Consider the following 20,345-nt stretch of genomic DNA (forward strand, 5'->3'; position numbering starts at 1 on the left):
AAGAGAACAAACCTTACCTGGGTGGGTTGCAGGCTAACACCTAATTTATGACGATAGAATGCTGCTTTGGTTGTTTTTAGTTTTCCCCCATTCCATTCTAGTATAAAAAATATAGTTCCTTATCGTAGTCCCTCAAATCCTTTCATAATTTTGAAATATCCCTGTCAGGTCATTTAATGTTGACATGTCTGACTTGAGCTGTGCTCGCTTGCTCTTGCGTTTTAGATGGCTATCGAGTGTCAAGCTTATTTGCCACACTCAATTTATTATACCAGTCAGGATTCAGTTTCAGAATCCTAGTGCGGAGATCTTGATACAGCCAGGGCTGTGTGTATATTCTCCACTTCTGTGCATTTTATGTTAGCATAGAGCGGACTTATCTGTCATAGAGTTTAATATCCTGAGAACATTTCCCTCTCAGTTTGAGTGTTCATTTTTGAACCAAGTTTCCAGCCCTTACTATTGCAGAAGAAGGCTTGGAATGCCTTTGTGCCTTTCTCCTTTCCCCATTCCATTATTTCTTCCAGTTGCTCCAGCGGTGGATTTCACTGCCCCTACTAAAAAACTGCCCAAAGGCCTTATGTCCTCTTAAGCTATTTAAAAAACAAAACCAGTATGGGAGTTAGTTCTGTTATTACTAGGTTCGGTTTACATTTTTTCAATAGATTGTGACATACAGGGTATCCCTATGGACATCTAGAAAGTGTCCTAATCACTACTGAGATTCTCCATTTAAGCCTGGAAGAGCTTGCAGAGTGCTGCACACACATGGTGCACTCAATGCAGTAGAGGTCATAGCAGATGCAGTTCCCAGAGTTCTGGATACCTTGGATGAAACCTCCCTAGGAAGTATTGTGAAGCAGACAATGGCAGGGAGGACACCAACTGTACCAGGAGGTGCATAGGCTTCTAGGCCCTATCACACTTCAGAAGACTATCCAATGTTGGTAATTGTGGTGTGTGTGTGTGTGAGAGAGAGAGAGAGAAAGAGAGAGAGAATTTATGATAGTTGTCTGCTTAATTAGTCCTTTTGTAAAGGATTCATGGCAAATCTGATGCCTGACCTCTAAATGGTCACCACAGTAGAATAATGACCACTGGTGAGGTACAAATGTTATCCTCTCTCTTATCTCCCCTCCTGCCCCACCCTCAACTTAATGCACTTTGCTCTCTTAGCCTTTCCTCCTCATTGTTTTGGTAGCTCTCAATTGTCAGGAGCATGTAGCTGATACAGACACCCACCCACACCCTTAACAGTGCTTGCACTCTGTGGTCGTTATGTCTCATGAAGCAGCTCGTGCTCTCAGTCCAGCTTCAAGTGTGCTCTGCATATATGTATGTCATGCTTCCATCACTTACCGCTGCAAATTATTTGCTAGCTAGCTCATAACCTCACAGGTATAATCACCTTTTATTTATTTTAATTTTTGCTTTTGTTTCTCCTGCTCCTTCCTGCATTCCTCACCCTCAAACCTCTCTTGCTTAAAAGTGTTTTATGGTATTAAACTGAAATGCATTTCTTTTGCTTGGGCAGACTACCATGCTAGCAATACCATTTTTCTGCTTGAAAACCTTGTTAACTCTAAATCAGCAATCCTATCATGTCTGCTCCTGGCAGAGTAGAGGATGGCTGGCTGAGGACCCAGTTTTTCAAGTTGCCTTTAATCGTCCCTTCTTATCCTCTAGCAAGGCACACAGGCCCTACTGTCAGCTGAGCATGACCTTCTGGGAACCAGGGCTGGAAAAATCCCAGGCACCTGGGTGTCTGGGCTGCCAAAAAAGAGAGAAATTTTAACAGATTTTCCCTGCCCTGTGCAGACCTGGTGCCTGACAACTAGAATATTGCAGGCTCCTAAAAATGTGTGCTGGCACCTAAGAAATTTGCATTACTTTCCCATCTCTGCCAGGAGCCATTTGTCACCCTGCCCTTGACTCTTATTTATCAAGCATGTAGCTGATTTTGTCCCCAAATCTGCCTAACTTAGTGAAGCTGTTGGCTGGAAACATGGCTTCTATTTACATAACGGTTAATTGATTGTGGCTAAAGCTAATTGATCAACAGAGTGTATTGTCAATAGAGAGCAGTGATCCCATTCCACAGGCTTTCATTGGATTTGAAGGTTTTTATAAATGGTTTGTTCTGCCACAAGACATGCAACCAAGTGTATGTGTGTGTTTCCTGCTCCACCCCCCTACCCCAAATCAAGGACGCTTTAGGAAGAAAGCAGCCTCTATGTGAGGAAGTTTAGTGGTAACACAGGGAAGAACCAAATCCTTCTACGAGTATGCTGCCCTTTATAGAAATCTGTGTTATAGAAATCAAACCATTGGTCAGTTTATCTCAGTACGGGTTACCCTAACTGGCATCAGCTCTCCAGAGATTCAGGCGGAAGTCCTTTCCTAGCCTTACCTGGAGATGGTAGGGATTGAACCAGGGGCCTTCTGCAGGTCAAGTATTTGCTCATTCACTGTTATTTATAGCTCTTCTCCCTTAGCTGCTTCTTACCTTTCACCTCTGTATTCTGCCTAGTCCTAGATGATTAAGTCTTGCATTAGAATATTGGGAGATCCAAAAAGTTACAGCAGCTGTGCTGGTTGCATCCAGAGGGAGGAAACCCTCCAGGTGCACATACACACACAAAGTTCTTTATTAAAACAAAGTTAAACAAATCCTTCCAGTAGCACCTTAGAGACCAACTAAGTTTGTCATAGGGACCCAGGTGGCGCTGTGGTTAAACCACTGAGCCTAGGGCTTGCTGATCAGAAGGTCGGCGGTTCGAATCCCTGTGACGGGGTGAGCTCCCGTTGCTCGGTCCCAGCTCCTGCCAACCTAGCAGTTCGAAAGCACATCAAAAAATGCAAGTAGATAAATAGGAACCGCTACAGCGGGAAGGTAAACGGTGTTTCCATGTGCTGCTCTGGTTTGCCAGAAGCGGCTTTGTCATGCTGGCCACATGACCTGGAAGCTATACGCCGGCTCCCTCGGCCAATAATGCGAGATGAGCGCGCAACTCCAGAGTCGGTCACGACTGGACCTAATGGTCAGGGGTCCCTTTACCTTTACCTAAGTTTGTCATAGGTATGAGCTTTCGTATGCATGCACACTTCTTCAGATACACTGAAACAGAAGGGTGGTGGGAATGGGTGATTGGTTAATCAGCCAATCACCCATTCCCACCACCCTTCTGAGTAATACCCCTCCCCACCCTCTGACTATACATAGGGTCTGGCGACTTCTGTTTCAGTGTATCTGAAGAAGTGTGCATGCACACGAAAGCTCATACCTGTGACAAACTTATTTGGTCTCTAAGGTGCTACTGGAATGATTTTTTAAATTTTGTTTTAACTACGTCAGACCAACACGGCTACCTACCTGTAAAGTTCTTTATTGTTCAAGAGTGCCCCTGAGGGAGAACTCTGTTAAAAATGCATTCAGCTCAGTAAAAAACTTATTCTTGTATATCAGAGGGGTCTCCCTTCTTTCTCCTGCGATTTGTTCTTTCCTGCAAAGCATGGTTGTGCCTTACCCCGGTTGGAGTTGTCCTGCAGGCAAGAGGGCATCCAGCAGTGGCTCAGGTCTCCGAGATCTATTTCACTTGCGACTTATTTCAAGGTGCCAACAATGGCCATGAGCAAGACCTTGAGCAGAGAAATAGGCTGTAGAGCAAGGCAAGAGTATTGCTATTGTTACTGTTATTGTTATTACAATGTCTATACCACCCTTCACCTGAAGATCACAGGGCGGTTTAAAGTCTGGGATAGGAAACCAGAAAAGACATGAAGGATTGTTTCCTTGCATTTGTGTTTATAATCTTGCCTTTTCTTCCGTGATGGGTTCCCAGCTGGTCTCCCTCATCTCAGGCACTAACCAGATCTGGACCTGCTTAGCTTCCACAAGACACCTGCATGGTGTGCCTTGGATATGTTGAACTGTCTGGTCAGTGAGAGGCCAGGCAGTGGAGGCTGAGCTGAAAACAGAAGATTTTCTACCTCCGCATCATGTTAGTTTTTACAGAAAGGCTTATCTGATTTGATGTCACGGATGTGGGAGAGATTTGTCTTCCTCAGCTAAAGGTTCCAGATACGAACCAAGTGTGCAGCTAGGCAGAATATACTCCTGTTCATGTCAAGAGGGTCAACGTGGGAGTCATCCATGGGGTGCTGGACTTGTAGGTATTTTCAGCAGTCCATGAGAATGTCTGTAACTGGCAGTTCCTCAGGGTCTTGGCTAAGTTACCCCATTTATTCTCAGCAGTGGTGAGATTCTCAAGTAGTCTTGTTGACAAGTAGTCTTGTTCACATTACGTTTAGATAACATGAGTGTACAGACCTGGATTGTGAGGCATAAGGCAATGTAACTTCATGAAAGGGAAGCATGTAGCTCCTGATTTCTACTTGTAGAGATGGGGTTAAACTAGCTGAAGTTTGCTCCAAAATTTTCTGCAAGCAATTCCCCCCCCCATCACTAACAATATAGCCCCCAAACATCTGGTTATTAATTGGGAGATTATGTCACTTCCCTTCTGAGGAAGCACTGCAAATTCTCCTGAATCTTAGTGAAACAAAATTCCAAGACTTTGGTTCCACTGGTGGGTTCCTGCTAACAAATTGTCTTGTAAGTGTGAAGTAAACTTACTTGGAGAGGGACCATATGGCTCAACTCTAGTCATTAGTAATTCCTCTGCTAGTGTCTGTCTTTCTGGGTTTTTCTTTTTTCCTTTTTGAACATAGAGCATTTCTCTACCTAGCCCCCACATCACTTCCAGCCGGTTGGGTTTGTTGCCTCATTAAAAGTTCCTGTTAGTTATGTTCTGCTGTGACAGAATTAATGTTGCCCACCCCCACCACCGACAGGCTGTAAAAGGTGTGGAACTTGGGTGGTAGGTTTTGGACCATTTAAAGTTGCCTTGAGTTGCTACATTGGTAGTGGCTAAGAAGAGAGTGGAGAGGGGACCACAATATGTGGGGACTCTTTCTTTCTTTCTTTCTTTCTTTCTTTCTTTCTTTCTTTCTTTCTTTCTTTCTTTCTTTCCTTCCTTCCTTCCTTCCTTCCTTCCTTCCTTCCTTCCTTCCTTCCTTCCTTCCTTCCTTCCTTCCTTCCTTCCTTCCTTCTTTCTTTCTTTCTTTCTTTCTTTCTTTCTTTCTTTCTTTCTAGCCATAACTGTTTGCTGAAACCAATGGCATGCAGGAAACCAGAGGCATGGGGACACTTAATGGGTTGAAAGCAACAAGAAGCAACTTATTTAACAGTGATGTAACTATGCATGTGCACATTTTCTCACACATATACATACACGGAGGTCAGGGAGAGAGTGTTTACAGACAGGTGTTGGTAAATCTTGCTTCTGTGCTTCAGAGAAGTTTTTAAAACTTTCTTTTTATGCTTCAGAAAGATGTTTGTTACTAACACAGTTGTGTCGCCTCTTGGCTATCACTTGTCTCTGCATGTAGGGTGTTTGCTTTATCAGAAACACACCGAGTAAAGGCAACATTGCTTCCTGCAAAAAAACAAACAAGCCCAAAACCCACACAATATTAGCTGTTGTTGCACAACGCACAAGGAGATAGAGAGGAAGGAAGGGAACATTTTATAAGCTCTGGGGATCCAGGACTACAACTGATAATTTTGTTTTGTTTTTTAATTTATTCATTTATTTATTTTTGAAAATTACAGAAAAAGAATAAATTAAAAATTACACCTGAATACACAAAAATAAAATAATAAAGAGGGGGAACAATTGATGAGATACACAAAATTGTTCAAAGGATACAAACTGTAATTTGAATATTCTATACAAAAGGCTCCCAGAAAGAAATTACGGTACATTTATATTTCTTCTTTTCTTTCTTCCCTTACAATCACTTGCTTTCTGTTCCAGTAAACTTGTTTGAATCCCTGTTATGTTATTCGACTTCACTCTATCTCTTTGCGGCTTCAACACTTCTCATTGGTTACCAACAATCTGTATTCCTTTATTCAAATCAATTTTATTCAAATCAATTTTAATTTTGGAACTGATAATTTGGGGGCATTTTTTAAAAATTTGCTTTTTAAAAGAAATGTACATACAAACATTTTTCCAGACTTTAATATCAGGATATTCCAGACCTTTATTTCTGATCTTTAGTCATCCCTTAATATGACCTGTTTTTCAGCCAAGATTGGGTCACCCTGTATCGTTGATTTGAAACCTATTCTGTTCTGTCTTCATGTACACAGTGGGTGATTATACCCATTTACAAAGCTCAGCCCTCTCCGCCTTCAGGCCTGTTGCTGAGAGTGGTGGACTTCAGAAAGGTTTTCTTTATATGTTTGCTCTGACCCGTTGCCTGGCTCATTACAATGTTAGCCATCCTGATCTCTCTTATGAAATTGCTTCCAAGCAATTGCTTTCCTTCCTCCGCCAGAGCCTTTCCTTTCACGAGACATGTAACATTTCTTTCCCTTCCCAAATCCAGGGCTAACAGAAAACGAAGCCAAACCCGAAGGCATAAGACGCAGGATCAAAAGTTGCTTGGGGATGACATGGTGACGGAGACTGCCTTGGATGAGGTGAAGGTGAAGGAGGAGCAGAGGAGAGTCCCAAGTTTGGATGATGAGGACAAAAACAAAGCCTTGAATGGCAAAGAGGGTAAGGCTTATTGGACATTATAGAACTCTGTATCATGAGCATCTAAGTGCTCATAAAAAATGTTTCTTGCCCCTCTAGACCAGGCTTATAATTTAAGAAATCACCTGCTAACCACAGTCGACAAAGAATTGCATGCAAGTGAGTACACGGGTGGAGACAGGGACCGAGTGCTCTACCTCTCCCAGCACAGAAATGTCATGAGCTGCTGGAAAAAGAGGCTTTGCTGTCTCTCTTCAGCAAGTGAATAAATAGGACACTGGAGTTTTTGGAACACTTCATGATCATAATGCCAACGGTCTTTGTAAGCAAGCCTTGACTGTGTTTATGCCCTACTTTTCAGCCAAGATTGCCTCCCAAAGCAACTTTAAGTTCCATACAAAGATACAATATAATTAAGGATATGTTGGCGGGGGCAGGGGGGACCATTTCTTATGGCTCTTGGCAGTGGATATCACAGTCCAGGTGCCAGACTCTTCCTCTAGAGAGAGATTGGTAGAAGGGCCCGTAAATGGACTCAGTGGCTCACTGATGGCAATGATCCCAACCTGCAGAAGTTGCTCTCCCACTGATCTAGAGAATCTTCAAGATAGGACCATATGAAACCACGTTAAAACTGATTAAAGCTGTTAGGGTACCTGACTGGGAATGGCTTTCAAGATCATTCCCAGCTTTACGACACAGAATCCTGACCGTTTGTAGGTGTAGGCAGCTTGAAGTGTTTCTGCTTGCCCTCTTCCTTCGTCCAGCAAGGGTACAAACCACAGAGCAGCTGGCTTAGCATTGTCCAAACCAGAATTCCTGGGAGAAAGGAACTGCATGTGTGGGTCTGGGTGTAATGCTAATCTCTGGGTTCATTTTCCCCTGGACTAAGGGGGGAGCAAAGAGGGTTTGCTTGAGCTGTGTGAACCAGCATACAGCTCGTGCACATCATGGTGAAAGCAAGCTGTTCTTTGCTGCTTCCCAATTTTGCCCAAGTGCAGCCATTAAAGCCCTTCAGAATGACACCTTCAAGGCCTGGGGGGGGGTCAAAAGGGGCAATTTCTCCAGAATTCAGTTGTCAAATTCTCATTGGGCAAAATGAAATCTATGCTTGCTGAAATATATCATCATTTACTACAGCCATTAAGAATTCAGCCTAAAATAGCTTTCTTGACAGGCCTTGGAAGTTTCTTCCAAAGCTGCTTAAGCTTTTCTAAAAGACATACATTTTTCTTCAATACTTTGGAAAGGGTGGAATCTCTCATCTGTATGGCTGCTACACCTTTCATTAGAACAAGGGAGGCTTGTGGAAAATTCCGAGGGGGTGCAGTGTAATCATCATCATCAGCATTTATTTGTTTGCTTATATATCCTGCTTCTCTATGAACAGTACCCAGAGTGGCATGCAGCATAACCACAAAACATATAATCAATAAAAAAGCACAACACAATTTCTAAAAGCAATAATAAAGAGCACAATACAACCAACACTTAAAAGCCTGCTTGCAAGCTTCCTACAGGCACCTGGTTGGCCATTGTGAGAATAGGATGCGGGACTAGATGCACCTTCGCTCTTCTCCAGCTCCAGGCCCCTTCTCATATTCTTATGTCCTAACATCAGCAGTCCCTCAACTTGTAATTCCTCTGTGTGGAAATGTAAAATAAATTTGACAAGCGGGAAAAACTAGGTGGTGAGAAATATATTTGTTTGCAATTACTCTGATTGGTAATAAGGGAGGATTAGTAGAAGGTGAAAAATTCTTAAATTCTTTATTTCCATTCTTAAATAAAATGATAGGAGGTTATAGTTTGCTCATGGCTACTGGGAGCAGGGTGTCTGAGCAGGACTTCCAGTGTTAAAGCAGTGCCACTTTACCATCCTGCACAACCCTTTGCCATTCGTTATTTTCCTTTCATTTATCAAATTGGTATACCACCCTTCACCCACAGATCTCAGGGCAGTTCACAACATAAAAATGGCTAGCAGGAATAGAATAAGCTAGTTTGCCGGGGGGGGGAGGGGGGGTTCAAGTCATAGAACTTAGATTTCTTTCGCAAAGGCTCTGCTCCATTAATCCTCAGACTGTGAGTTGAGGGACATTAATGTGTTCTGAAAAACACATTTAATTAAAATTAAGTCTCCTGAGAACTCAGAGAAGAGGCTGCCTCTCAACATGTTTCCCTGTTTTGCATTTATTCTGTTCAAATAGCTTATGTTGGGTGGGGTGGGGGGAGATAATTTTTTTTGTATGCCTTTATCAGAAGTAATTGGATCATCCAGTCATTCATGACACAGCAGAATTACCTGTACTTAGGGGAGGTATGCTCAGAAGCAGAGCAGGTGGGCTTCTCTGAGAATGGGTAACTATTAACTCTGTAGGAACTCCAAAAGTTAACCCTCTTTGACTGCAAGAGGGAAGCATGCCTTCAGTTTTATTTCAAAAAAGAAGTGTGCCTTAGCAATCAGAGGTTTGGGGAATAGTCCTCCTCTTTCACTCTTGCATGTGTGCACAGTCATACTTCATGTTGCGTCCGCTTCAGGTTGCGTCTTTTCAGCTTGCGAACGTGGCAAACCCGAAAGTGTTTACTTCCGGGTTACGCCACACGCGCAGAAGCGTTCTGCACACTTTGCATGTGCGCAGAAGCGCTCTATCGCACTTTGCACATGCGCAGAAGCACTGCTCTGGTTGCGGACTTTTTGGGGTGCAAGCGGCACCCCGGAACGGATCATGTCCACAACCAGAGATACCACTGTAATGTGTTTGTGTTTCATAAAATACTGATTAATTTAGCTTCCTTGGGCACTTTTTGAAATGAAAAGGCAGGGTAAAAAAAAAGTTTACAAACATTGCACTGTACAGCCCTGATTTAATTGGGATCTGGCCATATTTCTTTTTTCAGTAGCTCAATTTTGGCATAATTTTGTGCAGGAAAGCCAGGAATACAATACACTGCTCCCAACCCTTGTTGCTCCTAGATTTTGTTGGACCCATTTGTTTTACTCCTTAGGCAAGGAGCCATTGGTGTGCGGGCGGCAAAGGAGTTGCACAACCAGAGCAAGTGACTCCCTGCCGCTCCATCTTGAAAGAGCCAGCAGCACTTTGAGCAGGACGTGCTTGGCTTCTGTACGAGCCCCAACAGTTACAGCATGGAATAAATGGCCTGAAAAATGCCGATGTCTCCTGGGGGGGATGAGAGATAAGTGGCACAGGCAGAGCTGAGGAGCCTTGAGAAGAGAAGAGGGGAAGATGAATTGCTGTGTTCAAGATGAACAGCTTTTAAATTGGAGCTGAGCTCTGCTACTGGCAACTGCTTAACTGCCTGCATCAGTGGGATGGAGACTTTTCTTCCAGCCCTGTTACTGAAATTCTGACTTTGTGGCTGAGTAGCTTTTGATGCTGCTTGTAGGATGTTGCTGTTATCAGCCTGGACTTACTGGTACTTATTTTCTGTTGAAACCTTAGGAAGCAGTGCTTGTTTTTTGTGAGCTCTGGAGTAGAGAGCCAGCCTTTTCTTCAGGCTCCCACTCAGACCTTATAAGTAAATGTGCGAAAAAACCAACAACCCTAAATTGTGTGAAGGAAATAAGCGTCAAGCAATTCATCTGTGAGTAGCGTCAGACAACCTCAGAGTATTTTTTATGGCCCTCAAATACAGTTCTCATTCATGGAGATGGTTGCGTGTACAGTTGCCAGTCATGAAATGTACAGAAATGAAGTGATGTGAATCCGCCCTTGGAAAAGAGTTAGGAGTGCAGACTCCTCTCCAAAACGTGCCTATGAACTGTTTGTTCTGTGAATCGTTATATCTACATTTCTTCATAATTAGGGCAGCTTCCCCTCTAGAAGCAGAGAAAGGAGACCTTGTGGATTCAGACCAAAGGCTCATCTCGTAGTCCAGCATCTTGTTCCCCACAATGGCCCACTAGATGTTCCCAGAAAGCCCATAAGCTGGACACAAAGGCAAATTGCTTTCTTGGGCCTGTTGTCGCTCCCCACAGCTGGTATTCAGTGACATAATTGCCTCTGAACCTGAAGCGTGTATATAGCCCTCAGATAGTAACCCTTGGCTGTTGACTAGATTGATTTAAGCTCTTCCCAGAGGGTAATGGACTCCTGCACGTGGAACATGTGGCAACAGTACAACATACTCCTGAATGACAACCTGACATGGGTCTGGCCTCAGGCAGCAGGCCTCTTTAAGGAAAAAATATTGATCACCATCACCATACCTGTCAAGTGGCTAAAGACAGGAAGCATTGGACAAAGAACCCCGATTGCAAGCTAAAAAGGGCCAGCACCTTGATCCAGCAGAGGAGCAGTCAGCTGGTGGACCATGCCTTGCTCAGGGAAGGGGACTGGTTCCCATTCAGCTCTCCCATTCTCCCTCTCACAATACCTGTCACAGATGGGGTGTTGGCTACTCCCGAGTAAGCACTCCACACATCCTCTGGATTTTCATAGTTTTATTGTGCATGCTATATACAGTGGTGAGATGTCTCAAATCATGTCTGCTCTGCATGGGGCAGAAGCCCACAATGGCGTCTCGTGGGCTCTGACCCCCCTTTTAAGACTCCAAACGCCCCTCCTCCTGGCTCTATGGGTCCTCCGTGGTCCCAAACCAGGCTCCTGAGGTGCCGTTCTCTCTCCTCCCTCCTTTCCAGCCCCTGCTGAAGCTAGCTCCTCCCCTGCTTCCCTGCTACCAACCTGGAGCTGAGCCACCAGGACTCTGCAGAGCCCTGGACCCGTCTTAACCCTTCCTGTTCCTGATTTGAACTCCCAGACTTGCTGCTGCTCTCCCATCTGATGGAAGTAAGCAGAGTGGGCTGCTCTCTGCAAGCCCTCTCTCTTACAATACCAGAACTGGTAGGCATCCCATGAAGCCGGAAGTTGGAAGATTCAAGACAAATTATATTTTTCACACAATGTGTAGTTGAACTATGGAATTTGTCAGTGAGGGCCACAAAAGTGGATGGCTTTAAAAGAGAATTAGATCCACTGAGGATAAGGCTTCCGAGTGCCAGATGTTGAGATCACTAGTGTGGAGAGTGCCAGTGTGTTCAGGGGTAACCGACCTGTTGATCACGTGATGTCATAATGACATCAGATTATTCTCAAAAGTTGGCTTGCCAGAGGTATTGGGGGGGAGAAAAGATCCGGTCCACCAGGCCAAAAAGCTTCTGCACCCCTGCTCTGAAATAGTCCCACATGCCACCGACTGCTGCCAAAGCCACCTGTTTAGAAGTCAGTGAAGGACAGTGCATTGTAATTGCAGGAAGGGGGGCAGCTTCCACCCCCTACCCAACACCGAGTGTAAATGCAATCTTACATTTTGTGGCCAGGGAGAGATCCAATTTGACTTCTCATTTGATGCAGTCATTCCTCTAAGGAAATTCGAATTCCTTTCATGCAGTGCCTCAAAATCAGCTTTATCTTGAAGTATTGTTTACACAAATGCACCCCTGACTATTTTTTGCTAGATCTCATTAACTTTTCTTTATTTTATTTTTAAATAAATTGGTGTAAATAAGGCTCTTGGAATAACCGGCTTCTGGGAAATGTTGTGACACAGACTTCTGCCAGCAATAGGCTTCTGCAGGGGGAGTCTCAACAACTTCATCTAGCTCCAAGCTTACTCATTTCGTAGAGCCCCATGCTGTGCTTTGGCTTAGCTGATCCCCCTCCCCGGGCTTTGCAATGTGTTAAGCCCTGGCCTGTAGCCTTTGCTGGGCTTTAATGTCAGCATCTCAAGATTGGGAAGCAAGCTGGTAAATCTTCCTGATGAGGGTTACAGTTCCCCATTTCTCTTTGCCTTCCATCTCACTCCCCTTTGAGTACCCTATTCGTAAAGGAGAGTGACCTTTTATAGTTGTCCAGACATCTTGTAGGTGAAAAACAATCTCTCAAGAATCAAATTGTGTGCGTGCGTGCGTGCGTACCGAAGGGGTTGGCGCTTTCCCCGTGGAACATCTATTATTTACTGTTCCTTGAATGGACTTGATAACTTTATTCATGAAGCTACTGGGGGAGGGGGAATAAAGTTCCATTAATTCACTACAAATGCAATAAAGGCAGCAGTTTCGAGGCAGCTGCCATCATGACCCACTGAAGGGCTGGCAGAAATTTCAATTTGGGGGTGTATATGTAATGAAATATTTGGAAAACAAAGTGGCAATCGGGGGTAGGGAGTGCTCTTTTGTTTTATGGGTGGCCCTCTGTCTAGATGGGGAAATACTGAGGCATCTATCTGCCTATGGAGTGTGCGTGCGATCTCAAAAGTGCACTCGTGAGTTGACAGTGGGGAGATAAAATGGATGGTGGTAGCTTCTGAGCAGGGTGGGGGCACTGGACAGGAAAGAGATGAGAAGAGAGGATTGGGAGAAAAAGAAAAAAACGCATCACTGGCATTTTGTGATAGACCCCAGTTCAATGCCTGGCTTGATTCATGTCCTACGTTGCTGCCGCTGCTTTCAGAGACCTTGCAGGAGAAGCAGTTTGGCAGAGAAGTGATTTAGGGGTCTCTGTTCAATGCCTCATTTCCCAAGTTTTGTTGACTGCCCAGCGTGTAATGGCAGGGCTTATGTGTATGGAATGAACTTAAACCGAGTGTCTGACTGCTGGGCTTGAAGGCATCAGGGAGCCAAGACTCATCTTTTGCCACAAAAGGAGCTCTTGCCTGTTCTTAGATCGTTTTTTAGAGTAGTAGAAGAAACTGAGCCCAGCAATCTGGAAACCACACAGGATTTTTAAAAATAAAAATAAAAGATGGACTATGTTTCTACCCAGGTGGCGGCCCAGGGTCACCTTGGGGACCCAGGTGGCGCTGTGGTTAAACCACTGAGCCTAGGGCTTGCTGATCAGAAAGTCGGCGGTTCGAATCCCTGTGACGGGGTGAGCTCCCGTTGCTTGGTCCCAGCTCCTGCCAACCTAGCAGTTCGAAAGCATGTCAAAATGCAAGTAGATAAATAGGAACCGCTACAGCGTGAAGGTAAACGGCGTTTCCATGTGCTGCTCTGGTTCGCCAGAAGTGGCTTTGTCATGCTGGCCACATGACCTGGAAGCTATACGCCGGCTCCCTCGGCCAATAATGCGAGATGAGCACGCAACCCCAGAGTCGGTCACGACTGGACCTAATGGTCAGGGGTCCCTTTACCTTTACCTATGTTTCTACCCAAACTATATGTTGAGTTTTATAACTTCTTCATGGTCACTTCTGAGGCTTTGTTCACTCTTCATTCTCTCTGGCCTGACAATGAGCATTCTACTTTCTCATCACTCACTTAGGCCGTGTTTGCATTAATGGTTACTTCAGTTTGTGCCATCCCTTAATTCACATTAACTCCTGTTCTCTTCACACTGAGAGAGGAGATGAAAGTCATTGCAGGCTTTTGTTTAAAACCTGCCTGTGTTCTTGAATCATTTGTACTGGAAGCACGTCTTCACATGACTTCACTGAATGTCACCCGTCTTGGGAACAGGTGAGGGATGTATTCTTCTACACAAGGAGGGTGTTGGTAGCACAGAGATGGAATTAAGAGTTTTAGCAGAAGCTCTGCTTTCTCTCCCTGCACCATCAGAGACTTCGGGAAAGAGGGTGTTTTGGTGTGTTACATAAAATCTGGAGAATCTCAGCATTTTTAAAGGCAATTTTGACTGGTGTTGCATTTGTGGAACTTCAGCCCCAGAGAGATGTAACCGATTCTGCCCTGTTTGTCATTTAGATGCCAGGTTAAGATTTCCTGGGCCAGGTTCAGCTAAGTTCCCCCCACCCAAATCTCCCCAAATCTGCTTGGGCAACTTGGGAGAACCCCCCCAGAACGGCACACTGGGAAAGGAGATATTGTTCTGTCTGCCAAGCAGAAATGCTTGCACTGGTGGAACAATCTTCTTAGTGTGGCATAGAATTCCATCCCTGGTGTTTGCCACAGAGGTGGTTGGTTTTAATTTTTGGTAGATTTAATGGGTGCTGTTTTGCTGGTATGCTTTAGTGAGGTTGTAATCCACCCTGAAAGCAATTGTTGTACAAAATTACTATCAATTTTCCAATTAAGCACCAGCAGCTTGCTGATTTTTAGCCCTTAAGGCTTTTAAATCAGTGTAGCACTGATCTCCAAATTGGTGGCATGGGTGTAGGTCTTAAAGCTGAGTATTTAAGGTTAAATACTGGTTAGGGAATGTCTGATGATAATGAATTGTGAATGTTAAGGCAGGGATCTAAGAGACCGCCTCTTTCTGTACAGACTTTCTTGGGTCCATTTTGGTAGTTCTGCTGCCCTCAGAAGTTCAGGTGAAAGTGGACTGGAAGAGGGAATTCTCTGTGGTAGTCCCTATGTTGTAGGATTCCTTCACTGCAAAGGTGTGTCTGATGATTTAACTGTACAGCTTTGGGCAAATGCTACACACTGGTCTTTGACTCCTGAAATGTGTGTGTTCAGGACCTTCCCTATTCCTGTGACTGTAACTTCTTGTAAATGTTTTAAATTATGAATTCTAAATCATCATAACCTGTTATGGGAGCTGCTAGTGAAGGGCGGGTAATAATTACAGTTATGGAGTGAAAGGAAGAATTTAATATGAGGCTTTGTTGTTGTGAGTTTGGTAGTAGCCTTGTTGAAACTGATCATCTTCTTTTGTCAAAGCAGGTGAATGCAAGCCGAAGACCCGAATCCCAAAAGTAAAAGGGGAGAGGAAGAAGAAGAAGCAGCAGCAGCAGCACCCCCACCCCTTGCCCCAGCCACCTCAGCTCCCATTGCAACAACGTCTGCCTCCACTGTTAATCCCACAGCCACCTTTGCTGAAGCAGTGGGAGGGGCAGCACCAGGTCCCTTCGGAGAAGGGGGGGCCTGAAGCCCAGTCCCCCAAGTCTGCATCAGTGGAAGAAAGCATCCCCCCAATGCCTGCCCTCGATGCCCTGCCCTCTGAAGCTCCTGGTGAGGAGGAAGAATTGAAGTCACGCCGCATTATCCCAATGCTCTTTGTGGTTCCACGGCCCAAAAAGACTTCTTCAGAAAAGAAGCATGCCTCCTCACAAAACGTGCTTGAGAGGTTCGTCACACAAGAGCAGGTGGCCCCCTTGGATCTTGGGGTGAAAGACGTGGAGAGCGGCGAGGGAGAAAACGCAGATGTGCCTACTGAGCCTAGTAAATTGCAGGTAGCGTTGAGTGTGGTGGGGGTCTATGTAATGAACGTTTCGTGGTTAAGCAGCCAGATCAGGGTATAGCAAGTTTCTCTAGGTCCTTGTTTGAAATTCCTTGCACCTCCAAACATAGTGGACAAGGAAGCAGAAGCAGCCACCACATTCCATACCTATCCTTGAAAAGTTGCATGGATGTCGCTGCACCATAAACTCCTCAATTTCCCTATATGCCATGCTCCATCCCACGCTGGACAGCCTCCCTCTGATGACGCACAGTGGAAGGCTTACATTTCAGAGCCCCTGAAATCTTTTGGGCAGCCACTATTTTCTGGGCCTCAAAACACAGTGCCCTCCACTGTTTAATGTTGACTCTGGTTTCCTGTAAGAACCTGGTTGACCAGTAAGGAAGTTCTATGAGTAACAGTGCTGTGGGCTTCTAATCTGTATATAGGATGTTTCAGGAGGCTGGTTTCCTTTCTTCCTGCTGTGTCATTGTTCTTCCTTCTGCTCCCTTCTCTGCTCATGTCGCTCTGTCTTCCCTGCCCAGAGAGGTGTAGAATAGATTTAGCCAATCCTAGTAGGGATGACATGAAGGGATTCAAAGTGTTGACATGCTGCTTCCAGTATCGCCTGGGCTAGCACTCAGGTTGCATCTACAGAAGTGCCGGACAAACCCATCTTTCAACAAAGCACTTCTTTTTTTAAAAAAAAAGAGGATTGATGCAGTGCTTGGTAATCCCATGCTGCTATCACTGCCAGTGCACTGTAGAAGCTAATGGTGCAGTTGTGCCTGCTGTGGATTGGTTGTGTGTCCTGTGTGTAATCAGCTTGTAGACCTGTGCTGGTGTGAGCAGAGTCCCAAGTCCAGGCTTCAAGATCTTTCTCTTTCCCTGCTCCAATCCCCCACATCCAGGATGATGAGACTACTGTTGCCTGGTGCACAAGGCTGCTCTTCCCAAACAAATCTGGCAAATATAAATGTTTTTAGCGAAATCCTTCGCTGCCTTATAGCATTCTTTAAAAAAACCAAAATGCAAATGCAAATCCAGCGTCTCCTTTGCAGCTCTGCAAGATAGGTCACTGTTGGTTCCATTTCACTGGTGGGGAACAGAGTGCTTGTGTCTTCACAGTCAGTTCATTGCAGAGGACAGGCCTGAGCCCAGGGAGAGGCCAAACCTCCTTGTCACTGGAACAACATGGGTTGTCTGATGAGATTGCCTTTTTGGATCATAACCTAGTCTTCTGATTGAAGATGCAGCATTGATAACCTGTTGGTGCTTGAATGGTTTGTGAACACCATGTGTTTAGCTTGCCGGGCCGGGAAGATGATAACAGGAATGGCTTAGTGCTTGCCCATCCCCAAACACCTGATTATTTCTCAGAGACATTAATGCTGCTTTCCTCCTCAGGTGACTCCGAACATGAAATAGCCTCAACTGTGAGGACTAAGAATCACCCCCCAGGTGACAAGGCAGGGAAGCTTAGTTGACCCTCATCCTTTCAGGCCATCTAGGTATTGGCAGGCTAGTACAAACATTTGGGCTTGCTTGCAAGGCTTGCTTAGCATTATTCTCTTTCTTAGCTCTTGAGCACATCACATCCCTTCTGATGGTTGGTTTTTTTGTTTTGTTTTTGTTTTTTGCTATCTTGTGCTCCAGCGGAAGGAATGATCCCTGCCTCAGCCAGATAATTTACGCACACAGTTCAAAAAGTTGGACTGAGGGGAGGGACTTGATGCTTAGAAATTGAATGGTGGCAAATAGGAAATTTGCTATATATATATATATATACATGTGGTCTGTGTGCATTTGCACACAATAAGAGGACAAAAAAGGGCACCCTGTGAGCTTGTAGTCTGCAGAGTCCTAACAGAACTGCCCTGTAGTAGCATTTTCTCATGGTTTGTGTGTTACCCGGAGAGGAATTATACCAATTTTGAAACAGTGTGCTTTGAATCAAGTTCATCAGATTTTAATGTTCAGTGCCTACCCTCACGTTAAAAGGAGTTTGGGGTTTTGTATATTTAGTCAATCTGTTTACCCTTCTGTAAATCACCTAGTGGCTTTGTAAGTCTTGTGTTTTTGGAATTCCTTCTAAATTGGGCAGGCATTGAGTAGAGGTTTGACCTAGAGTTTGACTCCTGCCAAGTGGGAATTCCCCCAGTGATATCTCAGAATGGAATATTGGAATTGATGGCTACAGACATTTCATCTGAAAGGGCAATGTGATGTTGTCAGGCTTATAGGAGTTTGAAATGGCTTCTTGTTGAGACAAAACCCCATCAGCTCACTGGGCAGACTCTTCTTTCTGTGTGCTTCTCATCTGACTCTGTCTTTGACTTGTTGTGTTTGGCCAGTGATATCACCTTCTTCTTCTTCAGCCTTTAAGTGGCTCACTCAGTTGGCCTGTAGACTTTTTATTTATTTTATTACATGTATATTGCACCTTTCTTCCAAGGAGCTCAAAGTGGCATACATGGTTCTTCCTCTCCCCATTTTAGCCTCACAGCAGCCCTGTGAGGTAGGTTAGGCTAGGAGACAGCGACTGGCCCAAAGTCACCCACAGAGCTTCACAACTTGAGTGGGGACTAGAATCCCAGGTCTCCCAGGTCTTAGTCCAGTGCGCTAACCACTACTCCACACTGGCTCTTCACATGACCATCACCCTTGCCTCACCCACCCCACATTCACCCATTATATTTCTCTCCAAGTAGAGAGATTTGCTTAAAGACACTGCCATTTATGTTCATGTTATATACTTTATATCATGTTGTTCCCTGAGTATAATATTTACTCAGGGCCCAAGAGGAATGACCTTAATAAGGGAGCCATGGATAGGGAAGAATTCGTTCTTATAAGCAAAGAACCACTGTACCGTTGTTGAAGTGAGATAAACTTGAAGGAAACCAGGCAGATCTCCAAAGCCCAACAAATTTGGCGTGCTCTTGTTGTGTGTTGTCTGTTTCTCTGTTGAATTGTTGTCTGTGTTGAATTGTGTGCCCTTTCGAACTCTGCATTCCACCATCAGCCCCTGGAATGTGAACAGGGTTGCCCAGATGAGTGTGGTGCAGTGAGCTATAGTGTAAACAGGTTCTGAGTGGTTCAGGATGTATTATTATTTTTTCTAATGTGGGGAGGTGGCTATTGCACATTCCAGTGTAAGTAACGCACCTTCACCTGTTGCAGGCAGTCCTACGCTCGGATGATATCACCTTGTGGAGGATCCCTAGAAGGGAGAGGCGGGAGTTGTTCAAGCGAGTTAGCGGCAAGCCAGCGAGATACGCTGCAGCTTTGTTCACCCGTATGGTCCCCCCGGATGAGCTGCGGAGGTGGCGAAGCACTGTTAGCTATCGCGGGGGCAGAGGGAAGCTTGCTCTGCCACACAACGTGGTTGCCCGCTTGAGGCACCTTTTGTACAAGCAGTACTCGGACATAGTGGCGGCTGACTGGAGAAAAATCCGGTTGAAAATCAACAAGATCCTTTGGGCTTAACGGGGCCGCCTCTGGGTGCCTCTGCCCAGTCCTGAGTAGCGCTGGAATGCATTTGGCTCTTCATGGGAGTTCTCCATGGCTGGCTGTGCCAGACGCCTCCAAGAAATCAGACTGTGCTGCAACGTGTTAAGTGCCTGATGCCAAAGCAGAACTTTTGTTTGCCCGTGTTTGTGCTGCTGGCCAGCGCATGGGCGGAGCAGGTGCAATGTTTTACCATGTTTGGCTGTGAAGTGCCTGTGGCTTGTAGCCTGGCAATAAATGGTGGTGTTGCTGTTTTCATTTTCTTTCTATCCTTGTGGTCTCTTTGTCCCCCTTTGAGTTTTTAGGCTGGTATTCCATGTCTGTTTGATGTAAGACCATCTGGCTGAGCATTAGAAACAAATGAAACCTATGCTTGGCAGCCCCAGGTGGTAATGGAGGGCAGCGCTTCCGATGTGGCAGGAGGGCCTGTAAACATACGGTTTTCCCTGGCATAAATACCCCGTTGCTCTTTAAAGATGGGCATTTTTTACCACCAGAGTTTCTATCCCTTACTGGCCCATGCAACTTTCCACTTTTTGCGCATGCTGGTGTCACAGGATTTCCTTAAAATTGTACTCCAAGAGGAGGAGGAGGAGGAGGAGGAGGAGGAGGAGGAAGAAGAAGAAGAAGAAGAAGAAGAAGAAGAAGAAGAAGAAGAAGAAGAAGAAGAAGAAGAAGAAGAAGAAGAAGAAGAAGAAGAAGAAAGGAGCAGAATAGGGGGGTGAGGGGGGGAAGTTTGGGCCTTGAACGAAACACACTTTGAAGGCTGCAATTATATTTTTTGGGTGGTAGTGGAAGCGGGCTGAAAAAGTGTCAGCTATCATAAAATAAGTCCCCCCCCATAGCCAAGAGCAGGGCTGCCATCTCAGGGGAGCATAGAGCTTGCAGTTCCACAGTGAAACAACATGTGGCTGAACTACTTGGGAGCTCCTTGCTGACAGACGTTATTTCAGAGTAATGTCCCCAAAAAGGTAGAATGAGAGGCGCATTCCAGAAGAGCTCTGCTTCTCTGCTGCCAAGTTTTATAAAAACGTGTAACTAGGAAATAACTGCAGGGCTGTCTTGTTGTGAGGTGTTGTTTTTTTCC

General features: G+C 45.1%; 1 protein-coding gene across 5 annotated transcripts in view; it reads left to right on the forward strand.

The window, feature by feature from the left end:
- KDM4B (lysine demethylase 4B) overlaps nucleotides 1–20,345 on the forward strand; it is a 203,598-nt gene that overhangs the window by 138,007 nt on the left and 45,246 nt on the right. For 3 of the 5 annotated variants that reach the window (XR_004692781.2, XM_035119108.2, XM_060275385.1), the window contains exons 10-11: nucleotides 6,460–6,632; nucleotides 15,250–15,761. Coding sequence is in view for 4 of the 5 variants with exons in the window: in XM_035119108.2 (XP_034974999.2) it covers nucleotides 6,460–6,632; nucleotides 15,250–15,761 (685 nt within the window). In the remaining variant the exon portion in view is untranslated. Of the gene's footprint in view, nucleotides 1–6,459; nucleotides 6,633–15,249; nucleotides 15,762–18,931; nucleotides 19,861–20,345 lie in introns of those variants that run through there. The other 2 variants (XM_035119109.2, XM_035119112.2) reach the window with 2 other exon arrangements.

Source organism: Zootoca vivipara, chromosome 6 (genome assembly GCF_963506605.1).
Source record: "Zootoca vivipara chromosome 6, rZooViv1.1, whole genome shotgun sequence".
NCBI lineage: Eukaryota > Metazoa > Chordata > Lepidosauria > Squamata > Lacertidae > Zootoca > Zootoca vivipara.